This window comes from Amphiura filiformis, chromosome 5, assembly GCF_039555335.1.
Source record: "Amphiura filiformis chromosome 5, Afil_fr2py, whole genome shotgun sequence".
Lineage (NCBI taxonomy): Eukaryota > Metazoa > Echinodermata > Ophiuroidea > Amphilepidida > Amphiuridae > Amphiura > Amphiura filiformis.
Genome location: NC_092632.1, coordinates 79,202,431 through 79,226,663, shown reverse-complemented (window position 1 = coordinate 79,226,663; position 24,233 = coordinate 79,202,431). Strand labels below are relative to the sequence as shown.

The 24,233-nt window shown below is 35.0% G+C and overlaps 1 protein-coding gene and 2 long non-coding RNA genes across 3 annotated transcripts in view; all 3 read right to left on the bottom strand.

Annotated features, from left to right (window-relative positions):
* Positions 1-1,964: 1,964 nt before the first annotated feature.
* On the bottom strand, positions 1,965-4,963 carry LOC140153792 (uncharacterized). Its single transcript, XR_011859145.1, has 2 exons — positions 4,296-4,963; positions 1,965-3,428 (listed from the first exon to the last, which is right to left on the bottom strand). It is a non-coding gene; the product is annotated as an uncharacterized lncRNA (long non-coding RNA).
* A 4,870-nt stretch (positions 4,964-9,833) lies between these two features.
* Positions 9,834-11,559, bottom strand: LOC140153791 (uncharacterized). Its single transcript, XR_011859144.1, has 2 exons — positions 11,035-11,559; positions 9,834-10,498 (listed from the first exon to the last, which is right to left on the bottom strand). It is a non-coding gene; the product is annotated as an uncharacterized lncRNA (long non-coding RNA).
* Positions 11,560-11,780: 221 nt separating this feature from the next.
* The window catches only part of LOC140152411 (uncharacterized), a 77,559-nt gene continuing 65,106 nt past the window's right edge, over positions 11,781-24,233 (bottom strand). Inside the window, exons 18-21 of the mRNA XM_072174717.1 lie at positions 19,053-19,148; positions 15,923-16,135; positions 14,239-14,295; positions 11,781-13,709 (exon numbers count right to left, since the gene is read on the bottom strand). Of these exons, the coding sequence (XP_072030818.1) occupies positions 13,578-13,709; positions 14,239-14,295; positions 15,923-16,135; positions 19,053-19,148 (498 nt within the window). The 3' untranslated portion in view covers positions 11,781-13,577. The remainder of the gene's footprint in view (positions 13,710-14,238; positions 14,296-15,922; positions 16,136-19,052; positions 19,149-24,233) is intronic.

The following is a 24,233-nucleotide window of genomic DNA, read 5'->3' as shown; positions in this document are numbered from 1 at the left end:
TTTGCAAAATCTTCCCCATCGTTTGTCACGTGACCAATCAGATGCCTGATGAAGTTCGGAGTTACCGGACGCAACTGTCGCATGTAAGTTGCAAATTTTATTTCCAGAATTCGATTTAACTTTACCTTATATATTACTGCTATATTCGCAAGTATCCGGCGCACAAGGTTGATACGCAACGCAATTGATGCAATGAGGACTAGGGCTGAAACCTGTATTCGTCAAAGAGGCAACCAGGTAGAGGGCAGAGCAGCACAGTAAACTCTCTTCCAAAAGAATCAAAAACAAACTAAACAACCCTTTTCAGGGCTACCTTTTATTCCAAAAAGAGAAAAGACTTATGTTGTCAATAAAAAGAAAGCAAGAAACAATAAAGTAAGAAAGATAATAAAACAAAAATGCATAAAATAACCGAGAAAAACGTAAGTAATTGCACGTATACCATCCCACATCAATTTCACCCAAATTGATGACACTTAACAAAATCCATAACCCATAAGCCCACCGGTAAATCCCATTGCCTAAAATAAAGTTGTTATTTTATAAAGTTATCATCGAGAAATGTTTTATATTCATGCATGGTATATGCACTTTTCAATCTTTGAAGTAGCCAAACCTCCTCCGTGGACAGAGTGAAAAACGGATACATTTCTTTAAAAGGGCATATCTTCAAAAGTTATGAGCCGATTGAAATAATTGTTTCGGTTTATTAAAGCTAACGGGTAACGGCTTCTTTACATACCAACATATACTTGATCAACTTTTCTAAAATAGGAGAAAAATAGGGCGCAATGAGGGGCCTCTTTTTTTGGGGGGGACACTCTGTACAAAGATGGAACTGTTACATCAGACAGGTCAGAAATTCTGCCAGAGTTCTACCAAGACCTGAATACTTCAACAAAAACTCAAGAGAAAGGCAAACCAAAAGACACTAATACAAGTGTTGAATGAAGCAACAAAGGTAGCTCCAATTCTACGGAATGAGGTAGAAGAGGTCTTAAGACAAATGAAGGACAACAAGGCACCAGGCATTGATGAAGTTACAAGTGACATAATCAAAGCCGGGGGAGAAGAGGCAATACTACAGCTCACAAAACACGGGAAACAAAGAAGATACCAAAGAAATTGTATCACATTTGCCAAACTCCTACACGTATAGTGCAGTCTATCGTTTTATGTTTTAAATCGTTTTGTATCATTTCTCAAATTATATATATATATATTTTTTTAATTCATGTTAATTTTGCTTATTCTATGTTTTGTATGAACGCACCGTCAGGTAGGCGTGTGCCGCTGATGTAAAAGCGTATGTTTCTCAAATTATATATATATATATTTTTTTAATTCATGTTAATTTTGCTTATTCTATGTTTTGTATGAACGCACCGTCAGGTAGGCGTGTGCCGCTGATGTAAAAGCGTATGTTCGAATAAATAAATAAATAAATAAATAAATAAATAAATAAATATATGAAATGTTTTTCTTGTTATTTATTGTTTTGTATTTTGGTATAGCATCCTGTTTTGTTTACGTTTTCTGTTTTGTCCACTTTGGTTTGTAGGTGTTATATGTTTTTTGGAAAGAAGGTGGGACAATTATCAAGCTTTGAAGCTTGATTGAAGCTTGAGCTTTTACTAGTTACCTCAATCTCGCTTTATTCATTTCTTTCTGGATGCAAAATTCCATAACTCCTCAAATACGTGTATTTTCTTAAAAGAATATTTAATAATTAGACTCTTCCAGATAATGACAAACGCACACGGCACATAATTTCATTTTGCATTTGAATTTCATTTTATTTTGTTGCTGATGTTCAGCCCCGTCCAAGGAACAACAAAATATGACGTCTTTATCCATATCTTTTCTCCGAATAAAATATACACATTTCCTGCTGTCCGTACCTACTCCCCAATTCCAGAAAAATACAGAACTATTGTTGTTGGGTTTTTTTTGGGGTGGGGGGGTTGACTTAAAAAAATATTATCCGGTTTTGCCAAATGAAACATAGATTAATCCTAATCCTTTATCCTGGCAATAAAAGTCAAATTTTAATATCTAGTCAATTTTTGGAAATAATGGGGCAAAAACATGCATTTTAAGGGTGTTTTTCGACCTTTTTCGTATTCTGCGGCAATCAGGTCCAAAGACTTGAACAAAGACTAATTTCAAGTTATGCATTTTAATTTTTGGAAAACAAATTTTCCAATCTTTTCCATAACCAATTAGCAAATATAACATATACTATTAAAATTATGAGTTAACTCTTAGCCTATGCTCAAGATTTTGAATGCTTAGACTTGTGCCAAGTCTTTCAATTTGGTCACTACAATTGCAAGAAAACATGCAAAATTTCGTGTTTTTGAACCATTCTACCTCAAATTGCAAAATTATTAAACTTTTATTGCCAGTTTGGAGTAACTAAAGGATTAGGATTTAGCTATGTTTCATTTGGCAAAACAGAATAATATTTTTTAAATTCCAAACAAGAGCACCAATGGTGCTGTAGCTCATTTGTTATGGGTTATGGTCAGGAATGCCATGCCATGCATAGCTATGTATAGCCATGCATAGTTATGTATAGCCATGCATAGTTATGTATAGCCATGCATAGTTATGTATAGCCATGCATAGCTATGTACAGCCATGCATAGTTCTGTATAGCCATGCATAGCTATGTATAGCCATGCATAGCTTTGTATAGCCATGGATAGCTATGTATGGCCATGTATAGGAAAGTCCTCAACAGCCCCTCAAAAGTCAATATAATCATTGTCATCATGTAATTGATAGGTGTATAGACAATGACCACACACTACATGCAGTACCAACCAATATCACTGTCATTGTGTAAATGAGAGAATGGCAACTATGATTCTCATTGGGTCACAGACACTGTACATGTTCAAAGTTTGTGGCTGGTCAAAAGGACATTTCACCTTGAGTAAATGTTTACGTAACTGATTGGGTTTGGTGACTCTTCCAAGATGTGTGATAATATGTGTAAATGAGATGTTTGTTCATAGTCAGGGTTGCCAACCAACAATTTGGTAGCCCAATTAGTTCTGAATATGCACTAATTGGGAGAATTTGAGACACTGCTTGCTCATGGCTCGTGCACAGAAGGGCCTATAGACAGCACGAGCCCAATTGGTGCTTTATCTATTGACTTGCCGAAAGCAGCACTGAAAAGCAAACATTGAAGCAACAAAATTCAACATCTCTTTTACAAAATGCAACAGCATCGCCAGATCAAGGAGTTTGTACAGTGTTTGTAATATGATCAGCACGACAAACAGTCTGCAAAGGAGACTATTCTCTGAAATTTTATACAAATTTTCATAACAAAATGCTCCAAAAATCACACTTCCGGTCCGAATTTTTATAGTTAAATAAGTAACAATTATGAACAATCATGCAAAGATCGTCCCCTCAAATCAGGGATGCAAATTGTGCGGGAGCAGGGAGCACCGCTCCTAGGAAATGAGAGTCAAAAATGAGGAAATAATGCCATGGGAAGAAAAAAGAAAGAGGAAAAAGGAGGGAGAGAGAAGAAAAGAGGAGAGGAAGGGGGGAAAGAGGAAATTAGAGGAGTGAGGAAAAGATAATAGGGGAGTGCTGTGAGGCAGTGAAGCTACTGAATGGAAGAGAGGAAATCTTTAAAGACACTGGTTGTGCAAAATTTAGAGGAATTCACATTATTGTTCAAGAAATAAGAGCAAAAAAGAGGAAGGTGTTGGTGTTAATAGAATATGGAAATGGGATATGAGGAAATTTACAATTCATCACCATAGGAGGTATTCAATGCAATTTAACAGGAAAAAGTTGGATGAAGGCAGGTGGAAACAGAGAACATATCGGAGGAAATTTATAGAGAGGATTTTATGGGAACAAAAGTCATGAAGGAATTCAGTGTATCAATACTAATGCCACTGAGAAGAGGACAAACTGGAATATATTGAGGAAATTTAAAAGAATCATATAGCACTGAACAAGTTGTCCTCCCTCTGACAAAAAGTGAAAGAAAAATAAAAGGGCAAAGGAGCCTCTGTCCCACCAAAATTACCCCCAAACTAGTGTAAAATAGCAAATTTTTGCGCGCTACGCGCGCACAGTGTCCTCATAAAGCCAGCTCGAAGACTTAACATAGTCGCTCTAAAAATACACGCTATGTTAACATTCTCATCTTTTGAATTAATGAAGTGCAGAATAAAGTTATTTTATGCATGGTATGATTGAGGAAATCTTCAGCCTAAAAACCTTGCTCCTGAGGAAGAAATCACAATTTGCACCCCTGCCTCAAATTACCAGCTCCATTGCTCAAACGATGTAGCAAGAGAAAGTAAAAAACATAGAGAAATCTAGACCATGACAATAGTCTCATTTGCGTTGCAAATGAGCTAAAAATTAGTGCTGTATTTTTCTAGAAGCATCTCATAGCATAAAAATCAGATAAAGCACAACAAGCAATTCTGTTGTGCATAACTAAAGAGGCTTTCATGATGGCAATCCATAGCAAGCAACAAGATTCATAGTACAGGGTGCTATGGGTTTGTCATTTTATTTTCCTACATTAGTGAAACCAATGTTTTTTGGCATTCTTGAAACTGAAATGATTAAATTTGATTGGTTCCATTTCATTTTATGCCACTGTGGTTCACACGAGGGGTCCAAGGTCACAGTGGGGCTCAAACTTAAAAATAGCCCTATCATGTTGTAATGTATCTCAAATTGTTCATCTCATCACAGGGAATAAAAAAGTCAATTGTCATATTTTTCTACGGTGCTTAGTTCAGGAGTTATAAGGTTGGATAGGTGAAATGTCACATATTTCATACAGAGGTCAAAATTTAAAAATGGTCCGATTTCATCGAAAAATTACTTCCCTTAAGGGCTGGGGTATGAACGTTTGGACAGTATTTTTTGTGGGACATTAGAGCACATCAGACATATCGAATTGCTTTCTGAATACTGAAGAATGTCCTTCTGATATCAAATAATTTTGATTTTTTGAAATTAATGTAATACACATTTTATGGCAAATCATTAAAATTGATATTTTGATATTTAACACTACTTGAAGAAAACTTTATAAATCGGTTGATTTATACTTAAAGTGTATGTAGGTGGAATGAAAAGCAGACGATCAATTGAAAATTTTGACCTTTCGTATTGAAGATATGGATTTTTTTTCCAAAACACCAAAAAAAAATTAGGTCTTTTGGGAAAAAATCCATATCTTCCATATGAAAGGTCAAAATTTTCAATTGACCGTTGGCTTTTCCTCCCTGCTACACACACTTTAAGAATATATCATTAGATTTATATAATTTACTTCGAGGACTGTTATATATCAAAAATTTGAAAAATATCAATTTTTATAATTTGTCATAAAATTTGTATTATATTGTGATTTTCAAAAATGAAAATTATTTGATATCAGAAAGACATGCTTCAGATTCAGAATGCAATTCGATAGGTCTGAGGTGCTCTCATGTCCCACAAAAAATACTGTCAAACGCAATAAACGCCATTTTAGATCCCTTAAGGTTATTAATTATTTTAAACTGTTGTGATTTGGTAGTTCACAGCATCTTGCATACAGAATGGTAGTGAGCTTTGGCAAAAACTGTATTGCTCAATTCATAGCGAGTGTGTAGAAGAATTAAAATATCACAGATATACTTTTATAGGTGCTGCGGTTCTTGAGTTACGTTGTAAAGAGGGCTGAAACAACAACACTTTTGTAAAACGTGCATAACTCATTAACAACAATAAATTAAGCAAGTTTGCCAAGTATATGATTTGCAGAATGAACTTTTGCAAAACATCAAGGTGTTATTTTTCAATAATATATTGATCTAGATAATGAAAATCGATTTTTAGGTTGCTTCACCAACAATACCTCGTCTACCCTTAATATACTTAATTCACAATTTTGATGGAATTTTATTGTCATGTCCCCCTTCAGAGTGTATGCAAGTAAAGAAATATGAAATAGAAATATGTACATGCACAACCTTTGACCCATGATTTCATCCCATTCTGAGGTTATACATTTCTCAAACAATTATTTTCCTATTTCGTTTGCCAAGAGGAGTAATTTGAGACAACTTGCGATTGAATCGGTGCATTTTGAAAATGTGGCCTCTGTGCATGAGATATTTGACATTTGACATAATTTACTTTATAACGCCTGAACTAAGCATTCTAGTACAGAATGACAGTTGACTTTTTTTATTCCTAGCAATGAGAGGAACAATTTGACGTAGATTACAACGTTGATAGAACAAACTTTAACTTTTGGCCACATTATGACCTTCGACCCCTCATGTTAAGCACAAGGAGAATAGAAAAAAATGTAACCATGTAGCCTTTGCATAGGGGCTTGAGATTGGAATTCCAGTTTCCTTTCTCAAAAAGTAAGGGCTAAGAGTAAAATTGTACAATGTTTGGGAGTTTCTCTCCTTTCTCCTTTTCCTTGCTATTTCCTTCCATTTCTTGTTTTGTTTCAAAGCTATCTAATGCCAGCATGCATTTTATTAGCCTACACTGGCTATCCAGACTTGTGCTTTTCTTTAGTATGAGCTTGGAACGGTCCATGGATTTCCCATGGATTAGTATTGTCCCTCACAGACCAACGGTAAACAAAATTCATTTGAAGCGCAAGAGTGCCAAAAAACATTGGTTTCACTTATGTAGCAAAACTAGATCCCAACTCAAAAATCACCCGATAGCACCCTGTGCTATCAAATGGAAAAGGTGGTTAAGCTTTCATAAAGTGCGACTCTGGACTTCTTCAGGACTGATGAAGTCACAGTCACACCTCATGAAAGCTTAACAACCTTTTCAATGGCGCACCCATCTTTGAAATTGAAACTTCTTTTTTCATAGCAAGTATTAGTAAACTAAACTTCTATATTGTAACTGTAATGTGATACCTTAAGCCATCATGCAGGCATGTGTGCGAGTACAAATAGCCACACACCCACACAAGCCTATTGGATTTAGTTAAAAAGAACAGTACTAACATCATAATCTACGATCTAGCTGCAAGTCATCTATTTAAAGTTTGTTTGGATTATAATTGGCAAATATTGTTTGGTGTTTGTTACTGCGTGAGTCAATAAAGTCCAAACTTACGCTGCCATAAATTCACATAAGCGAGTGCCATGCACTCAGTCACAAGTTACCAGCGTAAGTGCAACGCCCAACTATGTGCACACCATTCTATATCAATACACACTGCTATGAGTAATTTTTTCACCAATTATAAGCCAAACAAACTTTAATATGCTACCATTGTTACTGTTTACTCCATACTGTTTACATATCATATTACACATATCAAATACATATTATATTCTGACTTACAATATATTGATGCTTAATTTCATCCCAATCCAATATTGATATAAAATTGAATGGATTAAAAGGGCATTTAAGATCCACAGCCTCATCCCCCACTTTTCTCAAAAAAAAGTTGAGATTTTTATACCACTGGAAACCTCTGGCTAAATAATGTTTATATAGCAAATATATTTCTTGCATCTTAATTTGTTTAACAAAAATATCGTCAAATTTGAATTTCGTTCTGGTATAGCAGAATGAAATTACAACAGTGGCCTATGGAGCAGTGTATTAATTATAAACACTTGGTCGCCAATCCAAATTTAGACGTCAGCAGCGCGAGAAATTCTGGATCAACAAACTTCATTCCCTTCAACCCGAAGGCCTTAATCTTATTGAATAGGACCCCCCTCTTTTTTTCACGCTGCGTTTTATAGATGCGCCTTCACTCTGCGTTGTTTTTAAGTCGCGATCTTTTCATGCTTGTTTTTTACGCGTTACGCATTAATTTTCTTGCTTGTTTTTAGATTGTTTTCTTGTGTCATTTCATATGTAATAAAGCCTGAAGAAGGTACGCCCAGTACCGAAAATTTGCTGTACAACTGTTTCCCGTCTTCGTTTGTTTTATTTTAAATTATAAACATAATCATGCATAACTCGCAAACGCAAAATCGGAATCAACAGAAATTTTGGGAATAAGCTTTTTTCGTTGATATTTACTGAAAAAATGAGGATGCTAGGATCCTCCTTTAAGCATAATTTAGTGGTTGATCTTTAAGCGCTTAAAATATTGGTCCATCTAATTTTTATTATTGTTTTGATAATACCCTTCCTAATAGTATGCAAATGAAGCTACTGTTCAAGCCGTGGAATAGCTGGTATACAAAGGTATAGACCACTTGACATCATTGTTTATCAACAAAGGCGAGGGATATGCTTCAACGAGCCGCTACACTGTTCAATGGTTTTCTTGTAATATATGAAATGTGGTGGGCCATTTAAAATGCATGTGCCCTGTGCAAACCACAATGCATATATGCACACTGCAGGGCAAAGAACAATGGAAATTACCATAATTCGCGCGCATACTGCTGGGCAATGACGTCACATGTCAAGTGGTCTATAGAATACAAAATTGTGGAAACAATGTCAAATATTAAATATCAGCTTAAAAAAAACGTCTTCATAGTGCTATACTCAAAACAAGAAAAAATATACCAGTTCACATTTAAAAATATTTGTGAACAAAACTAGTTATAATTACTTTATATATTTTTAAAGCTCGTCCTGCGAGATATTCAAGTTACTGCATATTATTTTGGTAAGAAAATTGCATTGTTTTAAAATATCATTTCAAGGTAAAATGTCATAAAATAAGCATTTCTAAAATGGAAAAACATTCATCATATCATAATAAAAAGGGCGATGTATCTAAAATATCAGTCATTGTTCTATATAGGCCTACAAAAAGTTGATACAAATATTTATTAATATGAAATGTATAAAATCCATTTAACAATTATTTAAAAATGTGTTCTACGTAGTTAAATCAGGTTCTTCAAGATATTATTTGAATATGCTAACTAACATATTTTTCTACAAAATACCGGTACTAAAGATCAATTGATTTCAAACGAAATACATGAATAATTGAAATAGCTGGTTTCCAAACCACTTTACATGAAGGATAATCCCAAAGTGCAGCCTTTTTATCATTATAGCAAACAGCCCAATTATGTAGTGGTTGGGAATTTGCCTCCTTTACAGACAAAGCACAATCCGAGGCTAAATGGGCTATTCCATTTAAAATCCACGCTACCCCTGTGGGGGATTTTGGAAATATCTTCCACAGGGGGAGTATGAATTTCAAATGGAATGAGCATATTAGGCAGCTCCATTTGAATTCCATACATCTTCTGAGAAAGATCCAACCTGAATTTTCAACAGACGAAGGATGAGTTTCAATCAAATGGAGCTGTCTAAAGTGTTCATTCCATCTTTAAATATATTCTCCCCCTGTGGAAGATATTTCCAAAATCTTCCACAGAGGTAGTGTGGATTTTAAATGGAATAGCCCAATGCTCTAAACTAAGAATGATATAATCCAAAGAATACATTGTTTATGGCTTACACGTATGGTGCAATAACATAACAGGGAGTGGGGGTACTTTTACTCTAGTCACTCTAACACCCCAACTAAATGAGACAAATTGTAAATTATACTAAGATTTTAGTTAATAAGCCCTTCAGCGATCTCTGTAAATTAACAACTGCGTATACTCCAGACGCCTCAATTTCCAGTACATCAACGAAAGATGAGCAAAACAATCCCTCCCATTGACAGCCGTGTCAATGTACCTCAAAGGGAATTCCCAGTTATCGTACTTTGCCGTTTCAACATTAGCAGTTCTAACCAAACTCAATCAATGCTTCAAGACATTAAGACCAAAATATATGCACAGCATAAGAAGAAAGCTGTTTTTATAATAAAGTGCAAAGTTCAACCGACTAAAATACTGTGAATCCCACATTGCCTATCCTCCATCATTGTTTCTCATAATGCACATTGTTCCAAAATAACAAATGTGGCTTTTTGTACTTATCTGTGTGATTAAAACATGAATTGGAAATAAATGGTCAGTTTATTGGTCAACACCTGGTTCAATAAAAAACAAAGATCACTAAAAAAGGGGGAACAGCTACTATAGCACTGATGCCCTGATTTCCAAGCATTGACACAAAGGTACAATTGTTATAAAATATTTTGACATGCTTACGGAGCATGCCAGCATGCAATTTCATACACACACTTACCACTTAAAAACACACTATTATGGATCTTGCCATCAGAGCATGGGCAAGAAATGTTTGGTATCAATATCTTCCAGGTAACTTACGCTAATATATTTGTACATATCTTTAAGTTTATACCCAGCTAGCATTGGGCTATTCCACTTAAAATCCACACTGCCCCTGTGGAAGATTTTCAAAATATTTTCCAACTGGCCAGGGTTAATCATTTTGAAACCCATACTCCCCTTGTATTATGGCTATACCTATATCTTCCACAACTGGAGTGGGTATTTCAAATGGAAGTTACCCAATTGTCTATTCTATTCAAAATTCATACTCCCTCTGTGGAAGACTTGAGCTAGGTAGAATCATAAAATTTTGAACTTTAAATATCTCCTTAAAAATGCAATTAAATGAAAGATGACAATTTTCTTTAAAAAATGATGGTTCAACCATGTCTGCAGGTTAAATAATTACAAAGTTATGACCAAAAGTATGTCGCCTTTTTATTGCCAAAATGTGCATTGGCAATTGCAATTTTTTGGATCACAAAAAGTTTGTTGACCTCCTAATCATGGCTTGCCATATAGCATGATTCGACATATTCCCATTGAAACCTGTGCTAAATTTTAAACCATTTTAGCTAAAATCCGCTTTACTTTCATGATGTCCAGTTGCTTCTGTGTGGATATTTGGGCATCTGTGAGTACACCCTGATATAAGAGATTTTACAACATGGGATTTTTGAAGAATAAAAATGAATGTTGAATTTTCCCCCATACTTTTACACAGTAAAGTACACTGCCAAATTTTGCTCACATGGCATGCCATGATGATATATTTTAGTATGCTATAAAGGGCTCCCTCTATAATCAATGATGTGAACATATCTACTTGAGCTAAAGCTTCCACAGGGGTAGTGGATTTTAAATGGAATAGCCCATTGCCAAATATAGGACACACAACTTAAATGTTCCCCCTAATGCTTTTTGAAATAAATCGAAAAAATATTTTACGAAATCTAATAGGTATGTGTAGCCTTATTTGTTGTACACATGTGGACCAATTTATAGCATCATCATGAATCATTGCATTCAGTCATAATGCTTCATTATGTAAAATAAGATGCCATTTTAAAAGTTGCATCTGAGTCCATAGGAGTCAACTCTCAAACAATACAGTAGGCCAAGCCTATTCATGCATTTGTTAAGGAAAGTTGACTCCTATGGACTTGGGTGCAACTTTTAAAATGGTCTTTTTACTTAAGGGATGGGGTATGAACGTTTGGACAGTATTTATTGTGGGACATTAGAGCACATCAGACATATCAAATTGCATTCTGAATACGAAGAATGTCCTTCTGATATCAAATCATTTTAATTTTTTGAAATTCGCAATGTAATACACATTTTATGGCAAATGATTTTTGATATTTAACAGTACTCGAATTAAACTTTATAAATCTGATGATTTATACTTAAAGTGTATGTAGGTGGGATGAAAAGCCGACGATCAATTGAAAATTTTGACCTTTACATATTGAAGATATGGATTTTTTCCCAAAAACACACACAAAAAAATTAGGTCTTTTGGGGAAAAAAATCCATATCTTCAATATGAAAGGTCAAAATTTTCAATTGATCGTCGGCTTTTCCTCCCAGCTACATACACTTTAAGAATATATCATTAGATTTATAAAATTTACTTCGAGAACTGTTATATATCAAAAATGTGAAAAATATCAAATTTTAATAATTTGTCATAAAATTTGTATTATATCGTGAATTTCAAACAATAAAAATTATTTGATATCAGAAAGACATTCTTCGTATTCAGAATGCAATTCGTTATGTCTGATGTGCTCTCATATTAGGGATAACCATCCAAATTTCATGTTGCCCCTATTGCTACAAAAGATTGTTTTCTGGATAGAACTCATCAATAGAAGTATTTTGGTGGTTAAATGGTCAAAATCGGTCAAAAACTTTTCGAATTATGAATTTTCAAAGTTTCCCATTCTGACCGGTCATTGGAACGAAATAAAATGACAAGGTCCAAAAATATCAATTGGGAGCAAAATTGGCATAAGCATATATTTACCTTTATATATTTCTTTATTTTAACATATATGCAAACATGAAACAAGCATATTGTGAAAGTATCAAAGGGTTTCTTATGAAATGGCACTTTACTAGTCAATGGCATAAATTATTTTTTCAAACCGGGAGGCATTGAAATCATGCATTTAGCGAACATTTGCCAAAAATCATCAAAGATGGCCGATATGGCACAAAAGTCCAGGTAAACTTTTTTTTTTCACAACCAAAAATTTCGATGTTATTGGGTTTAATATGACCAATTAGTAGGTGTATGCAAATTAAATCTTAAGTGTCATTGAAGGTCATTGACTCATTCACAACAATAGATGTTATCCACTTCACTCATCATGCTCATGTGTGACTTCTAACAAAAGGTGCTGGTTCCCGTAGTATTCCTCATTCAAAACAATTCAATACATGACCTCGGAGTTACCTGCATGACTTTCGCGGGCTATTTTGAAACAGTTATGGCTGCACATTCAGGTACTTCTTTTGAAAGTTCTAAACAAGGTATAGCCAGCAGCAAGTTGTAGATGGTATGGGCCTAAATATAAGAAAACATTTGGGGTTGAAATCAGGTGAACAATACATCGAATGAGCACGAAACTTCACATTTATGTTCAGAAAGGTGTCTTCTTAGCATGATTCGAAAGGAGTATGGAAATTCCAAAGGGAAGCTGGTGATTTAATTTGTAACTCGAGATCTACTTGTTCAATATTTTAACCTTTTTACAGAGGGTATGATAGAGGTATTACTGGCAACTCTGCCGAATTTCAGCTCAGTAGGCCACGTTTTTCACCTGAAATTATTGACATGAATATTTTGTGCCATTCTTGAGCAGTGCTGAACTCAGTTGAGCTCCCTGCATGTCTATGGGAGTGTTCTAATCAAGTTGATGGTTCATTGGTCATCCATACTCATATCCCACAAAAAATACTGTCGAAACGCTCAAAACGCTTATTCCAGATCCCTTAATGAACCATTGAGACCGAATGCAATGATGTGTGATGCTATGAATTGGTCCAGATTTGTAAAGCCAATAAGGCTACACATACATGTACCTTTTTACATTTTGTAAAAAACTGTTTCGATTTTAAAAAGCGTTAGGGGGAATTTGTAAAAAGTTGCGGATCTTTGTTATTATCATGCACTTATGATCTTCTTCCAAAACCAAATATTTCCTCTAAAAATTTATTATTTCAGCCCGTATCCACACTTTAAAACTAAAAATGTAATACAAAAATTCAATATGCACATACTAAAACTTTACAGAACACATATAGCTGGTTTGCCACATATATATACAAAAATATACAAAGCATACACAGAGACTCATTTCAATTATTATCAACGATCCTATAATTTCTAGGCATGTTACTGTCGGTATCATTACGGTGAATATCGGGAAAACTGTCTTGATATGCTATATTGACAAATCCATCATCATCCGTGTTCCCTCTGTCTGATGCCTACCAATTAGAATGAAAAAGAAAGAATGAAATTGATTTAGTTCAAGGCAACCTGGCAGTGTTTTTGCGTTGTCAATATTATCATTTCAATATTTTCTTACCTTCCCCCTTGAGATCTCTTGTCAAAAATCAATATTTGCAATATCTTACCTTGTACTAGCTTATATGCACTAAGCTTCTATAACTTAAGTTTCTCTGCTTCTCTCTCTTTTGCACTTTTGGTGCAAGTTTTTCTTTCATTCTTTCTCTCTCCCTCTCTCTCTCTCTCTCTCTCTCTCTCTTTTCCTTTCTCGTTCTCCTTCACACATAGAAAATATACACACATAACCATTTTCTCTCTCCTTTGTTTTTCATCTTCTCTCTCTCTCTCTCTCACACACACTCTCTCTCTCTCTCATTTTCCTTCCTTCTCTTTTCTAGTAATTCTTCAAAATGTCATTCTTCAAAAAGGCTGATACCCAAAACAAAGGCGGTGAATATAAATATTTCCAAACCATGTGACTCCAATGTGTACTGATAGATTACTCACCCTTGGAAGTCTTGAATCACCGTACTCTGTTCTTGCTCTGCGAGGTGCACGTTTAGTCTGTGTAGGTAAGGAGAAACATTATCATCAGAGAGCTGTATTTTGATTTAAATACATAATATGTGACACGATCTGGTCCATGGGGGCCAAAGGCGGCAAATTTGAAACTGAGATGAAGGTAAAAATATGGAGTAAAAAACAATAAAATACATAAGAAAATAGACACCAAAAAACTTCGTAACTTTAGAACCAAGTATGCTAGACCTTAGGTGTTTTCAGTAAATGATAGCATATTGTATGCATAATATAATAATTACAGTAACTCAATTTTCAAAAATGCCTCCTTTGGCCCCCTTGGACCAGATCGTGTCACATATATGCTTTTTGCAATAATATGCTTTTTTTCCTACACCATTTCAGTTTTGAGGACCCTATTTAGCTCCAGTTTCAGTTCCCAGGTATCGATTGTAAAAACTAAAATAACAGAGCATAAATCACAATGACATAACAGGTAAGTGGCCCATTGAGACATTATAATATTACTTTCTTCACTCAGACAATCTTCATAATAAGGTACTCCTAATCTATTTCTCAAACAAAATTAATTTATTAGAGCTCAAAGAATTGTTGTGTTGCCTTCCAGCAATGACCCAAAATACAGCGAATTCTGGGTCGGTGTTCTAATTTTTTCTTTATTACACACATTTTTTTGATGAATTTTTGTTATCTGTATCTCAAATTCAAAATATCCAAACTTTCAATTTCCCAGATTGATATTTGTTTAAGGCGGGACGGAGGGGAGCACGACCCAGCGATGTTTGCACTCAAATATTGAGACAAATGTGGGTTTTACTACGGGCATCCGCACAAGGCTTGATATAAGGGGTGTCATTTCCACCAGTGTGCACGATTACGCGGGTGGGGGACATGCGAACTTGTGCACAAATGGTATATTGAGCTGCATATGACATTAAACGGTGCAGCTAAACTGTGATAAGGAATTGCATAAAAACTCAACCAGACTGGCTCTTTGGTTTTGAAGCCTCCCCTAAGCAGTCACTAAATCCTGCTTGAGATGATTCAAGAAAGAATTCACACATCATGTTTAGAGAATAAAGGTATTGTTTTTAGCCGCTGTAGTGCATCTATCGTCTCATATAACACGGGCGACATCATTATTTTAAGTAAAACAACGAGGCGGAGCCGAGTTGTTTCTACGATCAAGTCATATATAAGTCATATATATAGGAGCATCAAGTCATATATTGAAATGAAATGTATTTATAAGATCAATATATTAACATTAACCCCGCCAGAGCAGTTCTTCTGGGGTGAACAAACCTTGCCCTGGTTATCAAATTAATCAGTGACAAGGTTATCTCAGAATTTGACAGGTGCTAATTGATGCAATAACATTAAAACATCAATTAGCACATGTAAAATTCAGAGGTAACCTTGTCACTAATTTATTTGATAACCAGGCAGGCATGGTTCACCCCGGAAGAACTGCTTTGGTGGGGATTCCTCTTAAGAAGTACACTGCACTATTTTGGGGTTTTGTTTTTTTGTTAAAAGGCTATTTAAAAAAACTGGAAAACTATGGCAACTGCCATCCTCCTCGCCTTAAAGTCAAAGTAGACTTTGTAAACGAATTAACAAAATAGCATAGACTTGATCAAAGACTTACAAAATAGCAAACAGACGATATAACAACTATTAATCCCAATATTCCACAGCTAACAACGGCAATAAGGATTATGGTAGACTGTTCCAAGCCACCAATTACACCGTTCTGTTGCTGAGTATCCCCTTCTGTTATAAGTCTCTCTTGTTTGTAGGACGATGGGTCGACAAAGAAGTCAAAGCCTTCGTAGCTCAAAATGTACTCTCCATTCTGTATCTGTTGTAATAAACACATGATTGATATCAAATAATTAATGTGTATTAATATTGTACCAGTATATGGGCTATTCCAGTTGAAATCCATACACCCACTGTGTAAGACATTTGTGATGTGCCCTCAGTAATTTAATTTAATTATTTAACTTTGTTTACAAGCTGAAAGTATGTCATGAGAAGTGTGAGACAAGGGGAAACACCTTGGAAGCAATCATGCAAGAGTTTGTGTTACGACATGTTTTAGGGGAAAAACCTTAAATGCTATAAACAAACTGAATCAGAATTATTAATATCATAGGGGATTTTCCATATTGCACAATGTTCAGTGCATAGTTGCACCATCAGGGGAACCCCTGATAACAGATTGTGAAATGGACATAGGAAAACCCCCCAGGAAGTGATGTAATGAGATAGGTTAATGTGCATAATTAATCTTGGGAAATCTGTGAAAGATGTGAATGAAGTGATGGTTTATTAATAGATGATGGGTTTTGCATGAGTACTGGTATAAAAGCTGGAGGCTTGAGTTTGGACTTTACAGAATGTCATGGGAGATTGTAAAACTCCACATGTGTGTGTTGGTCTTTCTTGCTTCAAAAAAGAAGTACATTTTAACCAGTTTACATAGCCAATAATTGAGCTATTTTTAATACAGCAACGAAGAAGATTTATGAGTACACAAATGTACTCTTCCTCATTAAAGGAGTAAATTTCTTCTGTCGAATTGCTGGAGTTTGCTGGGTTTATGAAAACCATCTGTCAAATACAGCGGAGCAGTGTTAAAGGAGCCTGTTCCCTGGAGAAAGAATGATTGGTGAAAGAAACACCATTATTTTTGAAGAAAGCAGCGCAAGGAGATAAATATTTGGAGAAAGCAGCGCAAGGAGATATATTTTTGGAGAAAGCAGCGCAAGAAGATAAGTGATTGGAGAAAGCAGCATCATTTTCGTGTGAGGATTTCATACGCAAGGATATTTATAAACGCAAGTGTACAATGGACTTTGCTGATTTTCGCAGGACAAGTGAATAAGGATATATACATCAGTCATCCAGAAGATTGCAAGAACTCTAGGATCACCAACAAGAAGACCGCTGGTTAAGTACTGATAGAATAAAACTGTGATTGTGTGATTTTATTGTATATGCAAGTGATGTTATATGTACCAATCATATTTAACTTTCAATTAAAGACTCAGATTTTGTTAGCTTATTCAAACAGTGTATTTGTGTTGTGCATTCGTGTGAGTTCAGGTAAAAGGTGATTTTGGCCTCGAGTCCAGTTCGACTCGTAACACATTACCTTAATCCCACACAGGGAGTGTGAATGGGGTTTTTGATGATCATGTGAAATGCATACCATGAAGTTCAAAGCTGTTATTTCTAAAGTCTGCACAAAAAGTAACTCAGCTGTTATAAATACGCCTATAGATTCAGAACTAATAATTGTTTTCACAATATTTCAACATAGCGAGAAGGATGATTTATTTACACGCATTTTGATACCCCATTCGTCAAATGTTGTTCAATATTAACAACACTGTAGTGCTTTTACAGAAAAATACCCGAATTTAAAAGTTGCAGTTTACAGCGATCAATGGTTATCATGCCAGCACTGTAAACACGTAAAGCCCGCCATTATCTTCGCGCTTACTTCAAATCAATACAAATAACTGTAACTTTTAAATTGGGGTATGTTTTTTTCAAAACACTGCTGTATTGTCAATATTGAACAAATGGGGTATCAAAATGCGCATTAAGAAATCATCCTTCTTTATGTTAAAATATTGTGAAAACAATTATTAGTTCTGAATCTATAGGCGTATTTATAACAGCTGAGTTACTTTTTGTGCAGACTTTATCTATTACACAAGCAAAGATACATTTGGTCAAATTGAAGTATCATAAGAATTATTTAAAGTGATTTCGTTCAATTTCTTACATAAATGTTGAAAAATACCTTTGTGCACTCAGTCCGATTTGAAGCGACACCCTATGGATTAGACGTACACTTTGACCACTAAAGCAAGAGTACTGAATGAACAGTAAAGCATTTGATTTCATTCTACTTAGTAGGCTAATGTTCCGAGTGGATAGCATCAGAAAAATACTTTATTTAAAGGCATAATATACGATTTCCATCAAATATTATTAAATTTTGTTATTCTTTACTCAAAATGCTCAAATAATATTAGTAATGACTGTCAGAAAAGGTGTCTGTCCATTTTAAGCCCAAATAACAAGGTAAGGTAAAGTGAAAGAAACCCCACTGGCTATTTTAGCCATTTAACATGGAGTTCTATGGGGGGACTTTTATACGAATTATGATATTCTGTCCATTCGATCTGTTGACCTGACAAACACAACAGATTTGGCTGATTCCATGTAGGCATGTAAGTTGGGACACTTATAAACATTACAAACATGACAAAATATTAGGTTTGAAAAAAATTAACCAATTTATAACATCATACATTACAGCTTTAGTATAGGAAGGCTCTGACAAAACCAGGAACAAGTCGCTTTTTTGACTTTTCATGATTTGAATAAAAATGTAAGCACGGGGCAATAAGCTTACCAAAATTATATAAATAGCATCAATACCTTTCAAGATATGGATAATTTTGTACCTTGATATTTTTGCCAAATTGCTATTCTGAGAAATGGCCAATTAGTTTCCTGCCTCACATAAGATTGAATAGGGATTATCATAGTTCAACTGTTAATTATTGATCAAATAAACCTTTTTTTTTAAAAAGAACTCTGAAGGATTTGAAAGGCCACTTAGTCCCGCCATCAAATACCATGAAATTAAGAATTCCAAAATTTTCCAAAAACATGTCTGGCGACTTGTTGCGGGTTTCGTTGGAGCTGGTCACATATATTATATATGTCACTGCGCTGGGATTAATGAATCTTACCTTTATTCCCAGATCAGATGCTATAGCTTGTACATCTATGTTTGAATTCTTAACCTCAACAAGGTCAAACATGACCTCAATACTTCCAGGAAACACCTGTACATTATAAAGATAACAACAATTAATGTACAAGATTACAAAACACGCCTTCTTAAATGAAAAGTGAAACATTTAAATATTCATATAATATAAAGTCCTGTTAAACATATTTTAAAACAATGCAATTGAATACCTGGGTGGAAGAAGGGCCCAACTCCATCAAAACTGTTTTTGAGATATTAAGAAAAAACTTAATATTTGGAAAAGTTTTATAGACAGAATTTTTTCATCTTCAGGGGACCTTGTATACATGAACATACAGTATTACATACATTCAAAAACATATATGATGTTTCCATGGCAACGGTACAGGTCTTAATATGAGCTGGAGTTGGGCCCTTCTTCCACTAATATACTGCAAGTGCCAGTTCCGTAAGCAGATGTGTTATAAATAGCTACAGAAATTTGGAAATAATCCATTAATTGCACAAATAAAAGCATGTAATATGTTAGCAAGAAAGTTTATTGTAGTGAAAAGCAGATTTCATGGATGAACAAAATTCCTCTTTAAACCAATATTTGTGGAAGAAGGGCGGGCCTTTCTTCCATGAAAACCATGACTAAGTGTACGTGGAAGACTATTTAGAGAGTGGATTTTGGCTCATCTTTCACACACAAGGAAGAACAGTCTGCTGGCAATAAAATGCAGAGTCTAACAAAAAATTGGAGTTGGGCCCTTCTTCCACTCAGGTATTCAATTGTTCAGACCCCCAAGGTTCGAATCCCGGGTGTGCCAAGTGACTTCTTTGCTCATCTTCTCAACTTTTTTGTTTCTTCTTTAACTTCTGATAGCAAAAAGCAGGGTTCAGTGTTAAGAGTTAATAATAATAATACATATTGTCACATTGCAACTTCTATTTTTGCTTCCTCCCCCTGACTTTAATCATCCTGAAACTTAAGAACTGTGATGAATAAATCATTGTTTGTATAGCATTTACATTGAATAACATTCATGACTACTTCAAACTCAAATTAGCCTCACTTTCGTTGAATCAAGTCAGAATATGACATTTATATATAGGCCTGCTATTTAGTTTTTATGGTTTACTCAAGGGAAGTATAATACCAACATTGAGGAGCTGAAAATGTGCTTTTGTATGCATACTCATCTCTGCTGAATATACAGTATTTATTTTGCATATACGTAATGCACTACATCCTATCTTTAAAGAGACATCCCCAGATTTTGTGCACAGGTGGATGACTAAATAAGGCTAAAGAACATAATGTCTTGTAGTTTGTGAATGGTTCAAAATTAATTTTTTCTTTTTTTTTTTTTTCAGAGTTAAGCGTCATTCTGGATCGAGCAGATTTGAACCACTCAAAATCTTTGAGAGTTGATGTCAGAAGCAACAACATGTGAACATATCCACCCCAAAAAAACCTCAACGGGCTCCGCAGAAAAGGACATGACACTCTAAACAAGGACGAGGGGGCCTACGCACTCAACAACATCTTTGACCAACTCATCACGCCCTCAACGGTGCCTACTGTTACCCATAAAAGGAAACAGTCAGATGTGATGAGTTGCCAGTCTGATGAAGCCACTAGTGTAGTGGTGAAACGTCACTAAAATGCGAGTTAAAAACTTCGTTTTTACTTAGGAATTGTTCAAAATGAACAAAATTTACAGTTGAATTCTACATTCCTAATGAACTTGTTCAAAGAAAAAAAAGACCTCAACGGGCTATTCCAGAAATTAATGGCACCCCCCCCCCCCTAAAGGAGACATGTAAGTTTGTAGCATAAATTGTTGGGAATTCCCAGACCAAAATGTTATTCAAAAAAATGGAAATTCCCATTTTGACAATAAAATGATTAAAAATTTGGGAATTCCCAGTATCCCAAAAAGAAGACAGGCAAATTTTTGCCAAAACTTTTGGGAATTCCCAAGCCTAAAATAAAAAGGTGTCTTTTTCTTGGGAATTCCCATGCCTTCTTTAGGGTTGTGAAAATAATGACCATTTTTTTTTGGGTGGGGGAATTCCCAGAGCAAAAATGGTGAAAAATTTTGGAAATCCCATGTCTTCTTTCGGGGGTGGGGGTGCCTTTAATTTCTGGAATCGCCTAATCCACTGCAGTATTCCACATGATGCGATGGCGTCATTATGCAAAAAGTACATATGGGCACGGTAAGCTTGGCCAACCAAGGCAATCCCCCATGGCAAGGTATGGCCGTCTGTAAGAGCCCAATACGTAACAAAATCCCAGCACGTATCAATTTGATACGTGTTGGGCTCAACCTCTTCTACCTAGAACAAAAAGTGGCAAAAAATAATTCATCCCGCCCAATACGTAACAAAACTAAAATTTGATTAAAAATACTTAATTCATACTCCCTCCCTCTGTAGTGGTTTATGTTACGTATTGGGCTCTATACATTTTTTTGTTACGTATTGGGCTCCGGTTGTTTTTCAAGCAAATTATGGATATTATGTGCATGTGTTTTTTTAGAAGTACTTTATATTGACCCAGTAACTCATTTTGAGTCTTTCTAGAACAAAATATTTGACAGTGTTTTATCTCTAGACTTGGAATTTATTTGTTACGTATTGGCCTCTGGTTATTTTAAAAGGACATTATCATGATTAAATGCATGTTTTTGTTATAGAATTACTTTATATTGACTCAGTAAATCCTTTTGAGTCATTTTGAGTCTTTCTAGAAAAAAAAAATTTGACAGTGTTTTTTCTCTAGACTTAGAATTTTTTGTTACGTATTGGGCTCTGGTTATTTTTAAAGCAAATTATGGGTTTTAGGTGCATGTTTTTGTTATAGAATTACCTTATATTGACTCAGTAAATCCTTTTGAGTCATTTTGAGTCTTTCTAGAAAAAAATTTTGACAGTGTTTTTTCTCTCTAGACTTAGAATTTTTTTGTTACGTATTGGGCTCTGGTTATTTTTAAAGCAAATTATGGGTTTTAGGTGCATGTTTTTGTTATAGAATTACTTTATATTGACTCAGTAATTCCTTTTGAGTCATTTTGAGTCTTTCTAGAAAATTATTTTTTACAGTGTTTTTTCTCTAGACTTCGAATTTTTTTGTTACGTATTTGTGGTGATTGGTTATTGTGGTGATTAGTTGCATTTTTTGTTTGCTATAAACTTACTTTATATTGACCCGGTAACTCATTTTGAGTCATCTATACTATTAAAGAGGAACTTGCTGATAATCGATACTTTGAAGAGGGACTGATCGATTCATCGGTATCATCTCGGAGATTATAGATAAATTATAAATTAATAAATAGATAAATAAATAAGTTCTAGCATTTCCAGATGAATGGTAAATGCATAGATAGATAGATAAATTAATAAATACAAATAATTATTTGGATTTATTCGGTAGATCAACCAATGGTGGCCCGCTTATTTACGGTCCGTTGCTGCGTTGCTATATCGCGGATTACGCACAGGTCGTGGCAACTTCCCGACGCTAATGGTAACAAAACTTCCAGTTTCATCTAAGACGAATATCACATCTCTTAGACGGAACTAACAAATTAATGGCTGAGACAAAGGTGGTTTTAAGTTACGTATTTTGAAAATAAATGGTCCAAGTGATCTAATAATTTTGAAAGTGATATTAGTTTATCCGTTCGTGGTGACTTTCGACGGAGAGTGGGCATTATGCGGCATGGTAACCGCAACGGCTATAATAATAAATCAACTGCATTCGCTTATGCAAATTATGACTTTCGGAAACTTCTTTTGTGATGACTTTCCAAGATTTTAAATTCAAGGTAGGCCTAGGCATACGGTATTGGAAAGTAATTTGAGTTTATTCGCTTGTCATGTTGTGATGAATTTCGATGGGGAGTGTGGGACATTATTAGCAGATTATAGCATGGTATAAAACCGCAACCGCTAAATATCCGTGGCGTGATTTCTTTTTGACATTAGGGAGGGATGAAAACATTTCTTGAAGTAGGCATATTAATAGTGAATCCGCATCTTTTGGCAACATTAACAATGGCGTAGATTTCTCTTGACATGGCATGGGGATGGGTCCGTTTAAATCAATTTCTTGCAATAGGCCTACAGTGAAGCCAGCATCTTGGCGACAGAATAATTTATGGCAAGCTAATTAGGCCTACTGGTGAATTATATTGTGCAAAAGTGGAACAAATTCGCACGAAGGCCGCAAAAAATTGGCACTTTTTAGTTTGGCCAAAAATGAGGTTAATTTTGTCAGAAACCCACATCTATTATACATGTGTGAACTTGGGGTGATTGTACGGACCATTGACCTTATCAAAACATGGGGGGGGGGGGGGTTTATACCCACCCCAACACCGGAATTTACGCTATGTAACTCAACCTTCTTGAAACCCAATGCATGTTGCTATAGGCCTACTTGATGAAACAGAAACACATATAAAAAAAGAACGAACGAAAGAAATAAAGGAAGCCACATACATGCGCCAACATGGAGGTGATTCAGTAGATCATGCCCCTTATCGAAATATTGAGGAATTTATTACTCATCCCGGGATTTATGCCTATGTAAAGAAAGAAGAAGGAAGGAAGGAAAAAGGAAGGAAAGAGGGAAGGAAAGAGGGAAAGAAAGAGGGAAAGAACGAAAGAAAGAAAGAAAGAAAGAAAGAAAGAAAGAAAGAAAGAAAGAAAGAAAGAAAGAAAGAAAGAAAGAAAGAAAAGAAACAACGGGAAAGCAAGAAAGAGAAAGGGAGAGAAACGAAAACAAAGAAGAAATAGACAGAAAGAAAGAAAGAAAGAAGAGAGAGAGAGAGAGAGAGAAAGAAAGTGAACAAGCAAGAAACAGAAAGAGAAATGGAACGCAGGAAAGAGAGAAACTGAAAGAAAAAAGGGAAAGACAAAGAAAAAATAAGTAAAAAGGGAAGGAAAGAGGGAAAGAAAGAGCGTTAGGAAGAAAGAAAGAAAGAGGAAAGAAAGAAAGAAAGAGGGAAAGAAAGAAAGAAAGAAAGAAAGAAAGAAAGAAAGAAAGAAAGAAAGAAAGAAAGAAAGAAAGAAAGAAAAAAAAAAAAAAAGAAAGAAAGAAAGAAAGAAAGAAAGAAAGAAAGAAGGGAAAGAAAGAAAGAAAGAAAGAGGGAAAGCAAGA